Source organism: Musa acuminata, unplaced genomic scaffold (genome assembly GCF_036884655.1).
Source record: "Musa acuminata AAA Group cultivar baxijiao unplaced genomic scaffold, Cavendish_Baxijiao_AAA HiC_scaffold_1137, whole genome shotgun sequence".
Taxonomy (NCBI): Eukaryota; Viridiplantae; Streptophyta; class Magnoliopsida; order Zingiberales; family Musaceae; genus Musa; species Musa acuminata.
Genome location: NW_027021349.1, coordinates 894,800 through 912,680, shown reverse-complemented (window position 1 = coordinate 912,680; position 17,881 = coordinate 894,800). Strand labels below are relative to the sequence as shown.

At 36.6% G+C, this 17,881-nt stretch overlaps 1 protein-coding gene across 6 annotated transcripts in view; it reads left to right on the top strand.

The window, feature by feature from the left end:
• The first annotated feature begins 677 nt into the window (after positions 1–677).
• The window catches only part of LOC135581905 (uncharacterized), a 31,625-nt gene continuing 14,421 nt past the window's right edge, over positions 678–17,881 (top strand). For 2 of the 6 annotated variants that reach the window (XM_065178985.1, XM_065178983.1), the window contains exons 1-7: positions 678–1,211; positions 4,560–4,977; positions 5,174–5,509; positions 7,219–7,864; positions 7,972–8,158; positions 12,092–12,449; positions 13,060–13,170. In XM_065178985.1, the coding sequence (XP_065035057.1) occupies positions 694–1,211; positions 4,560–4,977; positions 5,174–5,509; positions 7,219–7,864; positions 7,972–8,158; positions 12,092–12,449; positions 13,060–13,170 (2,574 nt within the window). In that variant the 5' untranslated portion in view covers positions 678–693. Of the gene's footprint in view, positions 1,212–4,512; positions 4,978–5,173; positions 5,510–7,218; positions 7,865–7,971; positions 8,159–12,091; positions 12,450–13,059; positions 13,198–17,881 lie in introns of all 6 variants that reach the window. The other 4 variants (XM_065178984.1, XM_065178982.1, XM_065178981.1 and 1 more) reach the window with 4 other exon arrangements.

The following is a 17,881-nucleotide window of genomic DNA, read 5'->3' as shown; positions in this document are numbered from 1 at the left end:
TAATTTAAGAATGTTGTAACTTACCAATTTGAGATATGAAAAATTATATAAAATTATAACAAAAAAAGAATTCAGTGGAATATGACTTTATTTGACATAATTATGCTACTATTTGAATAGAGTTACAATATTTTTAGCATTGTTTAGAAACAATATAACCAAATTCAATATTAGGGTAAGATGGAAGTAATAGATATTATTACTAATTATAAGTAATATTAGTTGAATATTTTAATATTTGATTACTTGATGAGCTAATATAATGACACTATATTTATTTGTTATTTTATTTAAAATATATAAATATATAATTATATTTTATTATTCAAATAAGACAGAAATATAGCATTAGGCTGAACTTTTCTTTATTATCTACTTTCAATGATCCTCTCAAACAAACTGAGAATGCCAACAATCCAACAAAGAAAATGATATGATTATATTATTATTATTATTATTATTATTAATTTGTAAGTTAAATTTTTTAATATATAATTGATAATATATTAATATTTTAATTATTACATAAATTGGCCTACATAAATATATTGGTTCACTTGGACGGTCGATGATGAGGGATCAAAACCATGTTCAACGGTGGAGAGCCAAGGCGTGACCGGCTTAAGCGGTGCCCGTGAGTTGGTCGGGGTCTTACCTATAAGTGGCTCGTCCTCGCGTTCCGTCTCAAACGCGATGGAGGCGGAGAGATCAGGCGGTGAAGAAGAAAGGCCGGAATCAAACGCCCTAAAACCCTCCCTCTTCCCCCTCTCATCAAACATTTCTCTTCCCGATTCGTTCCCCTCCAGTGCTCCCCAGTGGCTTTCCAACGCCAGCTTTAGCTTCGACGTCTCGTCCCTTCCGGGAAGGGGAAGCGACCGGCCTCACTGGGAGGAGCCGGCGAGCCCCGACTCGGACGTTGAGGCCTCTGGCGCTGCCGCGGCTGGAGATCCCACGCCAGCATGGCGTCCTCAACGGTCCTATGATCTCGTGCCGTCGTCGCCCTCGGAATCTTCATCTAAGGACGAGCGTCGCTCGAAGGGCAAGGAAAGGAGGAGGAGAAAGAGGAAGAGGGAGAAGGAGAGATTGGATGATGGCGCTTCGAGGAAGTCGGAGGTTCGAGCTTGGGCGGGGTCCGATACCCAGCCGGCAAAGGAATACTATTTCGACGCTCATGGGGATAGGGACAATTTGGCGTTTGGATGCCTTTACAGGTTCGTGTACTCCCCATAAAGCTTCGCGTTTTTCTTGTGAATGTTGCTGAAATTTTTCCTCGTTTGGCTAATATTATTTAGTGGTTGCTGTTTCTGAGGCAATTCTTTTTCCGCAACATACGCTGGTCACCGTTAAGCCTAATTGTCGTGTATCAGTAAACTTGAAATTTAGTGGAGATGATTGGGGCTTTCATTTTATAGTGATATAGTGTAATGTTTTTAGAATCTCTCACGTGGTTCTTGGTATGCTGAAGACTTCTGTAGCTCTAACTTTCGTCATGTATATTTTGGGTTCTCATGTTCCCTGTGAAAGACCAATGGTGGAACCATTATTTTAGTTCGATGAAGTCATTATTAAAAGTGTACCTAATTGTTCTTATCCATGCTTATTTGGAGGTCATACTAGGTTTCTATTTTGTGCTGTGATCTTCGTTGTTACTCTGGTCTGTCGTTGTGTGTTATAATTTTTTACTATTGTAAGTTAGACAATGTATGTAAAGTACAATGGTGAAGGATTAGTTACGTTTGTGATGATGGAGCAATTCAGTTTATATGTTATTTGAATAAATCTTATTTTGTTTAGAGATATTTTCCGTAAGTTGTCACATGACAACATCTATTCAAGACAAAGAAAAAGAAAACAAATGCAGAAAAGAGTGGAAGAAATAAAGTTCGTTATTGATTGAAGATATTAAAGATTCATCTCTATAAAGATGAAAGTCTATCAATCAATAATATCATTAAAAAAAAAAGATTATCCTTCAAATCAAGTCAAGAATATTATCTTTTTTTGTAGGAAACAATAGATCGTATATTTTATTTGATGCGATTATAATTTTTTATTTCTCTAATTTCCTTTTTATTCTTGTACTTGAACGGTTGAACCTATAAAAAGGGGCTAGGACATTATAATGCATCAATCAGAAGTTGGTCAGTAAATTGAGTTCTTCCTATCTAATGTGCGAGTGGTGTGAGGCCACATTTGTTTTTTCGATAGAATTATTCCATTGTCCACATGCGAGATGTGTGGAGGTATGATACCTTCATTCTAGGAGTTCGCTCCTTGAGCCAGAGCGAGTCTAATAGTTATCTAAGTTTTTTTCTATTATGTTTCAGTTATTATCTCTTTTTTTCTCTCTATCATCAGAAGAAATCTGTTGCTACTCGTCCTACATTAACTAGTAATAGTTACATAGGCTTAATTAATATTACTAGCAGGAATATTTGCTATTATAGGAGGAGATACTTTGTAAAATATGTGATACAGAAATCTTCTTTCGGGTCCTTATACTAGGCACTGTTGCATACTGATTAAATTCAAGTTTTGGTCCTTATACCTTAATAATTTTGAAGCAAATGACCATAATTGTGCAATTTTAACTGCTAATGTCCTCCTCAGGACATCTGTCACTAGCTTGCTTTGCGTTTTCCCATCATTGCTACTTATTTGTCATGAAGTTTCACTGCATTATAATTTTAATTTTTTTTTGTTCCAGAAGAGCTACTGGTGCAAGTTTTGTGATAGGTCATCTCTTTAGAAACTCTGCTCTTTATCATTGTGATGGGGTGAATAAGTGATTGTAGGAGAAAAGGAAACAAGCATAATAGCTAACATATAAGACCATCTGTTCTAGTGTTGCATTATAAGCCCATCTGGTTTATAACATGTCAAGCTAAGAAGTGGTCAAACATCAGTCAATATGTCATTAAGATCCAGAAAACAAATATCTGACAATATATTTGTACTAATTAGTATTTACTGGTCTAACCAAGAGTTAGTACTAGACCATATAGATCATTTTTCAGTTTTGAATTTTTTATTATTTTTCTGGTGATATTAGGAAATATGGGTTGATATTCTGGTCCAAAATAAAGGTCCAACCAACTTAAAATCCTTGAGTAAGATTTTCAACAAATTTGTGGATCTAGATAAATTCATATTTAATATGCAACAACAACAAAACCGTAAATCTCAATTATTTGAGATTGGTTACATGGATCTTTTACTATCATTGAGATCTGTAAAATGCCATATATTTAGTTAAGTTTAGAGTATCTGAATTTTTATTTATAGTTTCTATTAGTCTTTTTAGGTCTCACTATCATTTTTAGAATAGTAGTTCAGAGTACTTAAATTCATATTTAGGATGATTCCATGAAATTCCTAAAGCCTTTATCACATTCTCTGCCACTTATCTCACTACCATTTTGGAAAACAAATTACAGTTAGTTTTCTGGTTCCAATCTGATTTGGTCCAATGATTTTGGGATCTGTCCACACTTATGGTGTTTCCCCTTGATGTCAAGGTCCCTTGATGCCATAGTTTGTTTCAATCCAGTCTTTTTCAGTTTTCGGTACCGAGCCCATTCCAGATCAATGGCCATATCATTAGAGGTCTGGTCCATTTCAATGTACCAACATATGCTACATCGGGGTGCACCATGGTTCAAGGAGAAAGGAGGACAGGCTGGAAGGAAGTGGTGGAGAAAAAGAGACGCAGAGGAGGCAAAGGAGTTGGAGGAGGAGGAGGAGGATGAATATTACATGGGGGCAGTGGTGGTTGGCAGGGCCCTGAGGCAGTGGATGTGGGCCAGGGATGACAGGCGATACCGCAAGCGACAAATGCTGCAGCCTCTGCAAGAACAAGGGTGGGGGGTTGTGGATGGATGATTATGGGGTTTAAAAAATAAATAAAGCTGTTAAATTAAAAAGAAAAAAGAACCATGTGATCAGCCCTGTTTCAGAAGTGGACCACTCGGTTAGAGCAGTCTGCCTGCCAGTAACCAAACGGATTGATATGTATTGGGTGCTACATTTTAGATATGGAGAACCATGATTTCAAAGAAAACTTCAATCTGTGTTCAAATGTTATTCTGGATCAGTGGTTCAATTGTTGATTCATTTGCTCCGAACTGGTCTAATAATTTATTGCAGAAAATGTTTCTTTTCCTAATGTTCTTCTTCATTTTGTTACTTCTTTTTCCCTTCCCCTTTTTCTCATGCTCTTTTTTGTACATCTTGTTCAAACTCACATTGAATGTGGTTGCATTCTCATTATTGTGAATTGATGCATGTCTCTGTGGTCTATGGCTAGATATGTTCCGTTTAGAAAGAAGTTGGTTGGTTCTTGGATTAGTATGAATATTATTCAATTATGAGATAACATGAAAAGTTACTTAAATTATTTATCTGACTACTGCATCAATGCTTTATCTGTAGCCATTTTGTTGGTTTTGAGAAACATTCTTTGTTTCATATTTGGAATTTAATAATTGTTTTAATTCATGTTGTGGGTTGTAGAGCTCCTGAAGGAAACACTTGAGATATATTGGCCTTTTGGTTTGTAGGATGGACATTGCTCGTTACAAGATTCAGGATTATGGTGATTCATCTCAGACCAATTTCTGGGCATTATATCGCTGGAGAACTTCAGCTTTAAACATGGATACTGAGGGAGATCATGATGTACTAGACCACAAGCTGAAATCAGGAGGCCGTTATTATTCTGCAAAATTTACTATGTTAGAACGTAATAGGGCTTTTAAGAATACTAAATTTGTTAATAGAGCCATGTCTTCAATGATTCCTGGGGATTTTGTGCCGCTGTTAGATTCACATTCTTCCTCTGAAAATGTTCCATCAAAAAATGAAGAGCTTGAGGAGTCTTGGGAAGATGAAGTGATTCAAAGGACAAGAGACTTCAACAAAATGTCCAGGGATTGTCCTTATGATGAGAAAGTTTGGCTAGACTTTGCTGAGTTTCAGGTATTCACCTACCTTTTTGTTTTAGATTAAAGTTGGTGTTGAGATTCTATCTTATGATTTTGAACAGTTAATCCTTACAGCATGAACTAAGTTAAACATCCTATCATTTAACATTTACAGTTTTCCTTCTCTTAATATCAATCTTGAGTTCACGAAGTACTTGGTTGAAAAAAATCTATTTTATGTCAATGATCAGGATAAGATTGCAAGCACACAACCACAAAAAGCAGCACGAATGCAGATGCTTGAAAAGAAAATTAGTATTTTGGAGAAGGCAGTGGAGCTTAATCCAAATAGTGAGGAGCTCTTACTCTGTCTCCTGAAGTCTTATCAAGGCAGGGATAGCATTGATACTTCCATTGAAAAATGGGAGAGAATACTCATCCAGCATTCTGAGAGTTGCAAGTTGTGGAAAGAGTTTCTACTTGTCTGCCAAGGAGACTTTTCTAGGTTCAAGGTTTCTAAAATAAGAAGAACCTATGCTCATGCAATCCAAGCATTATCCTCAGCTTGCGACAAGCAGCGTAGGCAGGTTCTATGTTTTCTTTTTTTATAACACTGCCTATTTACTTTTACATATATCATTTTCTTTTATCATAATGCTTGGATTATAGATTGATTAAATATAATTATTATTCTCCTTCAGCTTATGTTGGGGAGAACTTACAGCATTCCTTCCTTTTTGTATATCCTTGTTGTTTATGGCTTTGGTGTTGTGACCTATAAGGCCTGATAGATCTCTTAACTACATTTAATTTATACCTAACCTTATCTAAACTTCAAATCCACATTGTTTAGCCTCTCTATCATTCTTAGTGACACTTAATTTTACTTAAATGTCAAATTCGTAATGTTTAACCCTGGTTTCATTCTTAGTGCCATATCCATAACATGTTCAGGGCCTTTCAAGAACATGTATGTTGCACCATGAATGGAACCTTGAAAATTTTTTAAGGCCACCAGGGTCTTTGCATTTGTTTCTTCCTTTGTGGACAGTCCTGTAATGAGGATAAAGTATTTGTGTAGCCACCTACATGTGTAACTATTCTTGGACTTATAAGTTTAGTGTTTGCATTAATATATGGGAACAACAATATTGTATAGTAATTTGTCTTGATTATAATACTATGTTTTCCTAGAGCTTTCTGTGAAAATAAGGCCAGGAACACATGCAGAACTGCAAAAAGCCTTAATTGTCCTAGTCATATGTGGTTGGCATGGGTTGGTATGGATGGGTATTTTACTATTTCAACCATGTATCGGTATACATACCATTGGTTTTCGCTCAGTTTTGGTACATACTGGGTGATGGGTGTACCGTCCAGTTTTAACCAGGCCTACCTAGATGTAGACAGTACTAATAAACTTTTTTTAATCTTTCAGCAGTTGTGATAGCGGTCACACTCTATTTCTCACACTCTCTCTCACCTCTCACCTCTTCGCTGCACCCTACCACCTCTTCCTCCACTTAGCCTTGTTGTAGTTCTCTCTTTTGCTCATCGTGGTCACCACCTCCTTCTGCCGTTAGATCTCTTCTATCTCTGCCTTCTCCTCATGCAGTCCTCATCCATGGCCAGTCCTCTTTCTCGGCATCCTTCTCCAATTCCACACATCTTCTTTCTCTCTGTGGTTCATAGTTCATACAACACCAACCCATATCGAGTGTCAGTACATTAATCCGTACTAGTACCATGCTAGTTTGTACAGATCGGTGTTAGCACCAGAGTGTCTGTACATTAATCTGTACTGGTACCATGTGTTAGCACTGGACTGAATTTTAAACCTTGGTTGTTACATGCAGAATTTGTAGAGTGCACATTAGAGGTGGTGTATGGTGGATAAGGCAAGTGGTGCTTTTGGAATGGAGATGACTTGATGGCTTAGAAAGCAAAAGAAACTTTGACAATTTTCTATCGGCCAATCCAAGCAAGATACCTGTAGTATAAAAGAAATTGTTGAGATTTGTGGTTCTAGAACCTCAAAATGATACAATGGACTCCAAGAAGTACTTGCTGTGCTTTGGTGTTGAAAAAGTGTACCTTTGGGGTTCAGAAAGTAACTTTCCCCCTGTAATGCCCTCTTCTTTTTCTTCTACAAATTCATGATTGAAGCAGATAATGAGTTGGGAAAATGATTTTCTTGTTGTTATATTCTTAATTAGAAAGTCAAGGGATCTTTTCTCTTCTCTTACTTTTTATTCAAGCTTATTAACCTTGGTCTATTATGTTCCTTCTGATACAGGAATTTGCAAGTTTGCAATCAGGTGATTCTTCTCTAGTTCAACTAGAACTTGGCCTGGTTGATATATTTGTCAGCTATTGTAGGTTCGAGTGGCAAGCAGGTTACCAAGAATTAGCAACTGGTTTATTTCAGGCTGAACTTGAGTACAGTTTGTTCTGTCCTTCCTTAACTCTCAGCTCACATAGTAAGCAAAGGCTCTTTGATCACTTTTGGAAAAGTGGTGTTGCCAGAGTTGGGGAAGATGGTGCACTTGGTTGGTCATCCTGGCTGGAAAAAGATGAGCAGAATAGGCAAAATACTACATCAGAGGATAGCACTGCTGAGACTGAGGTTGGAGGCTGGAGTGGTTGGTTTGAACTTTCATCAAAAAAGAATGTCCCAAGCAAAGATCCAGAAGTATCAGTGGATCTTCCCATTGATAATGAAAATACTGAACAGAACCTTGAATCTAAAGAGAACCTTGACACTGAAGAAATTCCTCCAGTAGATGACATTGAAGCTTTGCTGAAAAAGCTTGGGATTGACATAGATTCTGAGCCGAACAGTGAGGTTAAAGACACAGAAACTTGGAATAAATGGTCAAAGGAGGAGTTATTAAGGGATAGCGAACAATGGATGCCTATTCACGAGGACTCTGGTTTGTATGGTCGACCTTTTTCTCCTTTTGTGATGGATGGTTTTACCTGCTAAATAGTTCTATAAGTCTGTCTTTTATGTACTTCCATAACTAATGATCCTTATTTATATGAATAGGTGAAATTGGAAAGTCTGTATCCCTTCATTCTGATGATAATTTAGATGATGATCACAATGAACAGCTTTCAAGAGTTATCTTGTTTGAAGATGTCAGTGACTATCTATTCTCATTGTCCTCAAAAGAGGCACATCTATCGTTGGTGTTTCAATTTGTTGATTTCTTTGGAGGCAAGGTTTCTCAATGGTTAGTTGCACACGTGATAATGTCTTTTGTTATTATCAATTAAACCATGATCAAGAATTATGTTATTCTTTGACATCAAGCATCTACTTAAAGTTTAAAATATTGATTTTACACAAAGAATCATTTTCTTTCTAGTTTCTTGTTACTGAATGACATTGTTCTTAGTTCTTGGATACTAAAGTTTTTAAATTCTTCTCCTTTTGATCTTGACCACTATTTTGCATTTCATGGTAGATGGTTTTCAACGTAGATAACAGATAGCATATGAGCCATAAGCAGACTTTGATATATATATATATTTATTTATTTATTTATATACCACCAGAAGATGTCATGTAAATGGGAGATGGCCAAATGCTGTTCTTCATTTACAGTTTACCATACATATCTTTTATGTATATTGGATACCTTAGATGATATTAGAGTGTCAAAATGAAACACGATCATCCACAGTTCACATGTTTTGTGAATCATGAAAATGTGAGGTCAGCATGGGTGAGATAGAAAAGGGAAAGAGTGAGCATGAGAAATAGGGAGAAAAAAAGGAAGATTAAGAGGAAAACCTGGTTACAGTATGTGCAGTGGGATAAGAGAATAATTGCCATATGCCATGAAAAACAAGGGGGATTGTGTAATCAGAGTTCAAGAGTACTTTTTTATTTGGACCTCTCTCATTAATTAACAATTTAAAATTGGATCAACCATAGTTTCCTTGAGCATGTTTTTATCAATTTATGTTGGTTTATAAGTCCAAAAATAAGCTTCCTTTAGTAGATTCAAGCTCTTTTCTAACTGAATTATATGGCCACTGGGCTTTGAGCTTCCAGTTATAACATCCGTATAGTCTGCCGTCACTAATTATTGGAGGCTGGAGCAATAAATTTTAGCTGAATATTTGTAATTGAACATTTGGTGCTTTTGGTTATTATAAAGCAGTTCTAGTTTATATCTTAGGTAGCCTATGAAAGGAGTATTCGGCTGAAGAACTATATATGGAATAGACATGTAGGACCATATATTGGTTGGACTTAAATGTGAGGGCTTGTTACATGATGCTCAAAAACTGTATGTCCTTTGCAAATGTAATATGCAAAGTACATGTACAGCTAAACAAAATCTAATATACTAAATCACCAAGTATAACCAATCTGGCCATGTAGGCTACACATGTAATTGATATTGCTACACAAGGTAAGTAACATGTCAACTAATATAACTAATGATTCCATATCATAAAGTTTGGTCAATTCAGAGAATTAGAAACAAATTCAGGAATTAGGCTTGAATTTCAATAGAAATTGATACTTAAATTATAGATAGATGTGAATTTGAATAGGCCATGTGATGGAATCATTGTTAGGCCTGAAGTTGTTTGTAAAACCCCAGTTTAGGTAAGTTAGATTGTGCGTCCATGAAATTGTTCACAATTAAGATCATTAAAGAACAATTGAACCAGGAGTTAATTTAAAATGCACAGTCTCAACATGAAATTTAAATTTATACCACAATGAAAGTAAATAAAATAAATTAAATTGTCCATTCCAGAGGTGCTTATGTAATTCAATAAAAAAATTGGAAAAATTAAAAATTAGTGTACCAGAATTGTACCCAATTGGATTATATTATGATTGATTCAAATCACAATTGTCCTGTATGTCTGGTTTCTAGTTAGACTAGGAGTGCTGGAATTTGGAACGGAATCACTGTCCTGTATGTCTGGTTTCTAGTTGTATACTTGCTGGTTTTTATTGAGTTTAGATGTACATCTAATATGAAGATTTTATACATCTCTAGCCAATTAGGTTCTTGGTGACTTATCCTGTGTGACTGAAGTTATTTACCAAATCAATATATTAAAAGATGTGATGAACTAAGAATAAAGATGATAGATGCCTTACATTGCTTTGTGGGCCTCGCAGATAAGTTCTTTATAAATGTGAGAAATAGATCTAGAGGGAAAACTATCTAAAGTTCAATATGAATGTTTTGCCTTGAATACTATATGATATTTAATTGGCTCTATCTCTCTACTCTTCTGTATCTATTTGAGCCAATCTCTCTCTCTCTCTCTCTCTCTCTCTCTACACACACACACACACACACACACACACACACACACATATATATATATATATATATATATATATATATATATATATAAGGTTTTCGTCGAGGCGTCGCCTCTCTTCACCCCGTGGCGTCGATGATCCTTCTTCCTGCGCACGGATGAGAAGTTGCCAATGAGGAGAGTGGCGTCGATCTCCAGGAACTCTTCTTCTCCCTTATCTTTCTTCCCCTTCTTCGTCTTCTTTTCCCTTCTCCCTCGGTCACCGTCCGATTTAGGACGATAGCGGAGCAAAAACAGCGTCGATAAGCCCCAATCGACGGTATTGCTCGGTAGCAAGCGGACCGGTATGTACCGCCTGATACGGGCGGTATCATTCAGTATTGCAAACCTTTTCGGGTAATAGGGTTTGCCTTTCGAGTACCAGACTCATTTCGGCAAATTGTTGGAACAGTATGTATCGATCTGTACTAGTGTATCGACACATGATACATTGGTGCGTGTTGGTGGCTCGGCGATGAAGAAAAAGAAAGAGAAGTGGAAGGAGCAGTAGAGGAACATAGGAGGAAGGAGGAAGGAAGAGGGACGAAGAGGAAGAAGTGGAGGAAGAAGGAAGAAGAAAGAAGAGGAGGAAAAGAACAACGATAGCGAGGCAACGCCATCATATGCGATGGCGAAGCAATAGCTGTAGCAGTGGGGAAGCGAAGTAGCAGTGATGGCAAGGGCAAAGTAACGATGGTGAGGCAGTGGCCCCTTACGTGACGACGAAGTAGCAGAGGTGAAGCGGCAGCGACGAGGTGGTATCACCTTACGCGAGAAGAGGGCTCGCATTCGCAAGCCCTAATCTCTTTTTTTTTCTTTTTTATGTTGATTTGAACATGGGCCCCACCATTTCTTTAATTATTTTATTAATTTAACTGGACTGCTCGATATAGGGTGGTCTATAAACTGGTTGCCTATCGGATTAGTATGTACCACCTATATTTGGCAGTATACTGTGGCACGACAAACCTTGGTGTGTAATGGCTTACCTATTAGGTTGAGGGTTGTATGAAGTTTATGTTATCGAAAAAAAAAAAAGGGGAAGGGTGATGAGGTCTGCAAAAGATGGCGAAAGATGTTTGAAGCCTTGTAACATGTGCTATTTTCATTGTTTTATGTTGATTTTAAAGACAGGATACTTTTTAGTTTTTTCCCCTGCTACCTCTCCTCTTCATTGCTCTAAACCTTGTTTCTTTATCCTGCTATGCTTTCTCATTAGTGTGTCTTAATATAATGCTCTTTTCTTAGTTCTTTTGCCTTCACCAGTATTAGTAGTCGAGGTACACCTTAATACAACATCATTGAGAAAATGGTTCCTTTTTTATTTTTTCCCTTGGTTTTTTACAGTGTATACTCTTTAATTGAGGTTATATTGCATGGTATCATATGGAAAATTAAGTTCCTAATGGTGTAGTAGTAGTACCATGTATTATTGCACGGTCATATTTGAGGGCTCCTTTATATCTACTCTCTGAAAAGTTCTTTTTTTTTTTTTTCCATTTTCTCCAGCGTTAGAATAATAAAAGGATATACAATAATGAATTATGTATTACTTTTGTTTCCTTTTGATTAAGCTACTGCTCATTTGAATGTTGCTATATTATAATATTTGTTCTGTGCTCAATACTGTTTCCCATTGCTTTTACATCTGGAAAAATTTTCTTGTGCCCTTTTGTGTGTTCTAATCGAAAGCAATTACAAGAATGTATTATCTCTTGTTTTTACAAGTTTTTTTCCCTTTTTTCCTAATTGTTTATTCTCTGTCATAGCATTTGTTTCAATGGACATGCTTTTCTACCTTTTGTTAACTGTCCCTTTTTATTCAGGGTAAGTACAAATAAGTCAAGTTGGATTGAAAAGGTTCTCAGCTTAGAGACAGTGCCAAATATTATTTTAGATGACCTAAGGACTGTTTTCCAACTGGTAAACAAGAGACAAGATCCTCAAAGCCATTTTGTGTTGGAACCTCTTTTAAGCCATGCAAGTATCTCATTGGGAACTAGTACCATGAAGTTCCTTCGAAATGCGATATTACTTTTTCTTGATATTTTTCCACGAAATCACATGTTAGAAGAAGCCCTGCTTTTTGCCGAATGTTTGTTTGTGTCTGAAATGAAGTCTTCTAGTTGCTCAATTAATCCATCTCGAGCATTGGCCAAAAGCTTGTTAAAGAAAGATCGGCAGGTACTCTTAAATTCTTTACATTTATATATCTTTTCATTTACTAGAGTATATGTTTCTTTTTTTTTGATAAGTAGAGTATATGTTTCTTTGAAGAATGTATGTGTATTTTCAGGCATTTATGATTCTAATTCATTTTATACTGTATTTATTGGAGACAGATATCTGTTTTGTTTGTACATTATCTTTTTTCCTCATTTTTGATGAACCATTCTTGTTCCAGAATATTTTGATTTAAAGCCAACTGATTTTATTTATTTATTTTACAAAATTGATTTGCGTATGTAGTAATTGTTACTTCTTCCAGAGCCAACATGTGTCTTAGGTTTACCTCTGCTAGCTTTTAAGGTGAGTTCCATGCTACAGTAAAGGTTGTCTGTGTGATGATGTTGACCTATTCAACATCAACCCAAATTGGAACTATTGCAATTATACTTTCTTTTCATAGTCTCAACTCCAAATTCTTCTTGTACTCCATTTTGGGGATATTGTCAATCTCTGAAGTCTGAACAGTTAAATATGATTTTCGGATTCGAGCTTGCTGTTTGACGAATATTTATAGATTTTCTCTGGTTATGCTCTTAACTTCAATATTTTATTTCTTGTGAAAAAGGATTTACTACTTTGTGGTGTGTATGCACAAAATGAAGCCACCTATGGGAACATTGACATGGCAAGGAAGATATTTGACATGGCATTATTGTCTACTGATGCACTGCCTGTGGTAATTACTCAAATGTTCATTTACTTGGTAAACTAGATTTTTTCTATAGACTTAATTTTTCAGTATATCTGTTATACATCATTTCTGGAATCATGTGTAAATCTTAACTCATGTCATATAATTAGGCATTTTTTATTTGTGCCCTATACATTTTGTTGGCCATGATTTTAAGTTAAGTGCCAAGCTTCATGCTTATTTTATTGTTTCATTTATCCATCTTTTAGTGATGTAGGTGCTGATGTTTAACTTTGCTTTTTATGCTTACCTAGTGATGAACACATTAATCCAAGGTGGATTTGCTTGGCACTTACTCTAGATTTAGTCCGATCTTGTTAGCACTCAATAGCCTACATAGACTTATAACCATGGTTATGGAAACTAAGACACCTTTAGGGTCTTCATTAAGAATGGAAAATGAAATGCCACTCGAATCCCCTTGGGTTGGCGATGAACGTATATTCAAGTTTAATTGAACTTTTTTTTTATTTTAGTCTAGTTGTTTTTTCTTTCATTTGGACTAATTTAGTACTTTAGGGGGGTCTTTTAGAGGGTTTTTTGAAAGAAAATATAAATTTCTGTATGACAACAACTCCTATGTTTCTATTTTTGTTTCTTAGATTGTTTAGAACTTCAAGTCCAATAAAAAAGGAAGACAATAAAAAAGAATGAAAGAAATCAATATTTAGGTTTCATTGAAGTTTCTAAATCCTATTGAAGATTTACCCCCAAGAGGAAGTCCCATAATAATTAAAGAGTCTACAAAGGAAAGGGTTTATCAATCAAATATCTCACAGCAAGGAAGATTATTTTTCGAAACAAATTTTAAAATGATCTTTTTCAATAAAAAGAAACAATAAATGATTGATTTGCTTTATGTAATTTTGTAATTATATTATTTGTTTGTTTTGTTTGTTTTCTTTCTTTATTTATGCTTAGGGATATAAAAAGAGGGAGTGAGAGAGTGTAACTAAATCATCAGCAACTCAGTGAATGAGTTATATAAAGTTTTCCCACAATGTGAGTGGGGTGAAGCCACAACCTTCTCCCGGTACAAGGTTGGAGGATTTGGAATAGTTGCAAAAACATTTTCTATTTCATAATTTTCTTTTCCTGTCTTCCACTTGTATTACTTTAATTCTACCATTGTATAAGACCTGAAGCCCCAAAATCTCTATTGTCCTAAATATTTTCCTGTCTCCCACTTATATTACTTAAATTCTACCATTGCATAAGACCTGAAGCCCCAAAATCTCTATTGTCCTAAATATTTTCTTTTGACGACGCTGTTTTATCAAACCCTATTCTGCTTGTTTGGAAGAAGTGGTTCAACCCCATGATGAATTTACATTACTCGGAGAGGATGGCATCAACGTTTATCTGTCTCCTTAAAATTAGTGTATGTTAACATGTGAAGCCTTTATTTTCATTGTTGAATTGATTTTTTTTATGAAACAAGAATGCTAGGGTTTGAAGCGTGTACCCGCTTATGCTTCATATCAAAGTGTGTACTCGCCCAGTGCCTACCTTTTGCCCATCACCATCGGTTTGTCCAAGCTCCTAGCATTTCTCTTCCTCCTCTCCTCTACCTCCCATGTCTCCTCTTCCTTTTTTCTCTTCTTCCTCCCAGTGATTTCAAAAGGTGCTCGGGCACTCGCCTAAGTGCTCGGGCGAGGCAAGGTGAGGCCCGAGCGCCTCGTTTACTATCTAGGCGGAGCGACACGCTTCAAAGAGGCGTCGCTTGTGCGCTCACCGAGCCCAGACGTCGGGCACTTTGGGCGAGCACTCGGGTTAAGGCAACCGAACCAGCATGTTAGGTCTAGTTCGATCGCATTTGCATTAGTTGGTTCAATCGAACCAACTAAAGTACTGATATTAGCCTCTCTCCATTGCCCCTCGTGACTTCCCCAACCCTAACCTGACTCTCGTCATTGACATTTTCTTTATGATGTCGCTACTCTCCGCTGTCGCTGCTCTCCACTTTGCCTCTCTCTGTTGTCGCTGTCGCTACTCTCCGTTGTCACTGCCACTGTCGTTGCTCGCTATTGCCTCTATCGCTGCTCGCTATTGCCACTATTGTTGCTCACCATTGTCGCTGCTCTTAGTTAGCAGCCTCGGTTTCTTCTCTTCTCACACTCTTCTCACACTCGACTCAGTATACTGTTAACACTAACAGTATACTAATAGTATACTGTTAACAATATGTTTTATTTATTAGATTAATAATATATTATTTCGATTTTAATACTACTAACTTTATTTATTGTTTTGAATTTTGAGACTTTTGTTAATGTGATATTATGACTTTATACTTAAGATTTTCTTAATTTAATATCATATTGTTATTTAAATAATTATATTTATTAATTATATAATATTTTTTTTTATATTTTAGTGCCTCGTTTTGCTCCGGCGAGTGCCTGGGCGAGCGCCTAGTGCCTCAAGCATTTTGGGACCTTAACGCCTTTTAATGCATAGCGCTTTTTAAATCGCTGCTTCCTCCTCTCTATCTTGTCTTCTCCTCCTGCATCTCCTCTGCTTCTGTCTTCTCCTCAGTCCCCTCTCTCTTCTTGGTAGGATTGTACGCATCAGTGTATTGTTTGTTAGCATGTTGGGACAAAGAAAGAGTTATCTCCTTCTCTCTTCACCTCCACCTCTCTGATTTCTCCTAGGTTTGAATGTGATCTGAAATTAAAACTGCCTAACTCAACTGATATCAAACTGGATGAACACTTGACATAACATGGTCTTAGCATTGTGCGAGTTCGACTAAGGCTCCGTATTGATATTGGATAAAGATTTAAAATCTTAGTGCCAATAATGGATCTAGATTAAAATGGAGATTTAAACTAGATTTAAATGGATCTAGAATTTAAGCTAGGTGGTTGATGATCAAGACTAGATTCTGCATAGTTCCAGGCTAGATCCAAATGGTTCAACCCTAGGTTAAGATAGATTTAAGCTAAATATTCAAGGATCAAGGCTAGATCCATTTAGATTTAGTCCAGATCCATGAGGATAAAGGCTTGGTCATCATGAATATAGTTTTAATCAATAATAATCTGGTGATAAGTTTAGTACAAAAAGACCCAAGATTGAGTCTACATATAAGAGATCTAACCTAATATGGAAGAACGAACATTTGTCCTAACCTAATTACATACCTTGATTTGAAGAGAAATTGGACCAGATCTTGAGATTGAATCTTTTTTTGTGAGAATCAACCTCCCTTAATTGTTTTAGAAGGAAATTAGAGAGATTTAGGTGACTTTTGGGATAGTTTAGGAATAGAACGAATGTTAGAAAGAAGGGAGTGTTTGAGAGGGAGATGGGGTGAAAGGGGGGATGGCTGGTTAAATAAATCCAAAAGTATGCTACTCAATTTATATAAGCCAACCATGGGATGGCTATAGAATCAGTTTGACCCGTGTTTGACTGCAGTTAGAGACACCTCCATCAAAGTAGCTTGGATACAGGGACTCAAATTGAGTTGAGGCATTTATTGGGAGGATATGGATGCATTTTGAAGGTTGTAGCTTGGACGGGAGACACTGATATAGTCACGAGGGATGGCTGGGTCCCCCTAGTCCACTTAGGAGGGGTACGAGTCCTTGCTTGTGGCGCTTCATCACAAGTTCCCACCTTTATGATCTGCCTTGTTTCCAGGGTGGATGACTGGTTCCCTCTAGTCCACAAAGAAGGGGAATGAATTCTTGCTTGTGGTGCTTCATCACAAGTTACCACCTTTCAGATCTACTTTGTCGTGGAGCATTGATATTGCCGAACCAAAGCATAAGATAGTTTGGAAGTCCAACATCTAGAACTTTGTAATAGGGCTGCTTGTTCTTACTTCAACTTCTCAACTATCGTGTAAACTTGATTATCATTGTGTCGAAGTGTCAAATCAAGTTAGTGCCACTTTGTTGAACTATTTCATACCAATAGTAGTTTCAGCTTCCTTGAGATCAGTGCAGTAGATTGACTAGGTATTTCTCACCTTGGAAGCTGATGGGCATATTGATGCATCTAGTTAGTTCATCAGTCATCAGTAACCTGGATTGATCAAAAAATTTTAATGGCTCTTTTCTACAAACCGATTCGTTTCTCAAGATCAGTTTAAATGAAATGTATGTTGGTCTGTTATCTAGTCTCTGTGCACTGATGGGGAAGCTTTTCAAGCAGGCAGTAAATTGCATGGTGGTGAGAGAATGTACTTGTCTGGATAGTACAGAATGAGATTTCTAAATCTTGGAGTGGTGGTGGTGGTGCCACTGACTGATGCAATCAGTGGAGTCATGGGTGACTTTTTTTTTTTCGGTTTCAAACAATTTGTGTCCATGCTTGTGGCTGCTTTAGGTAAGAAAGTTGATCCTCAGCTAATAGGTTCTCATTGGCTGATGCAAACAATTTACTGGGCTTTGAGTATTTCAGTATGTAATTACTTCCTCAATTGACCTATGAGCATGACATTTAAATTTTGATTAGAGAGTTAGGGAAGTATATTGATTACCTTTTCAGTTCTTGGTGATAATAATCCATTGATCTCTATTGTTGTAGCATGTAATGATTCACCATGTATTTCGTCGTCCTTGAAGGCTTGGTTTCATCACCGCCCTCAAAAATTTGTAGTCAAGTGAGTTTCCAATATGAGATACCACTTCTATTGGTATGCCTGATATTCCAGGGCTAAAACTGCTAGCATCACTTTGCTTTT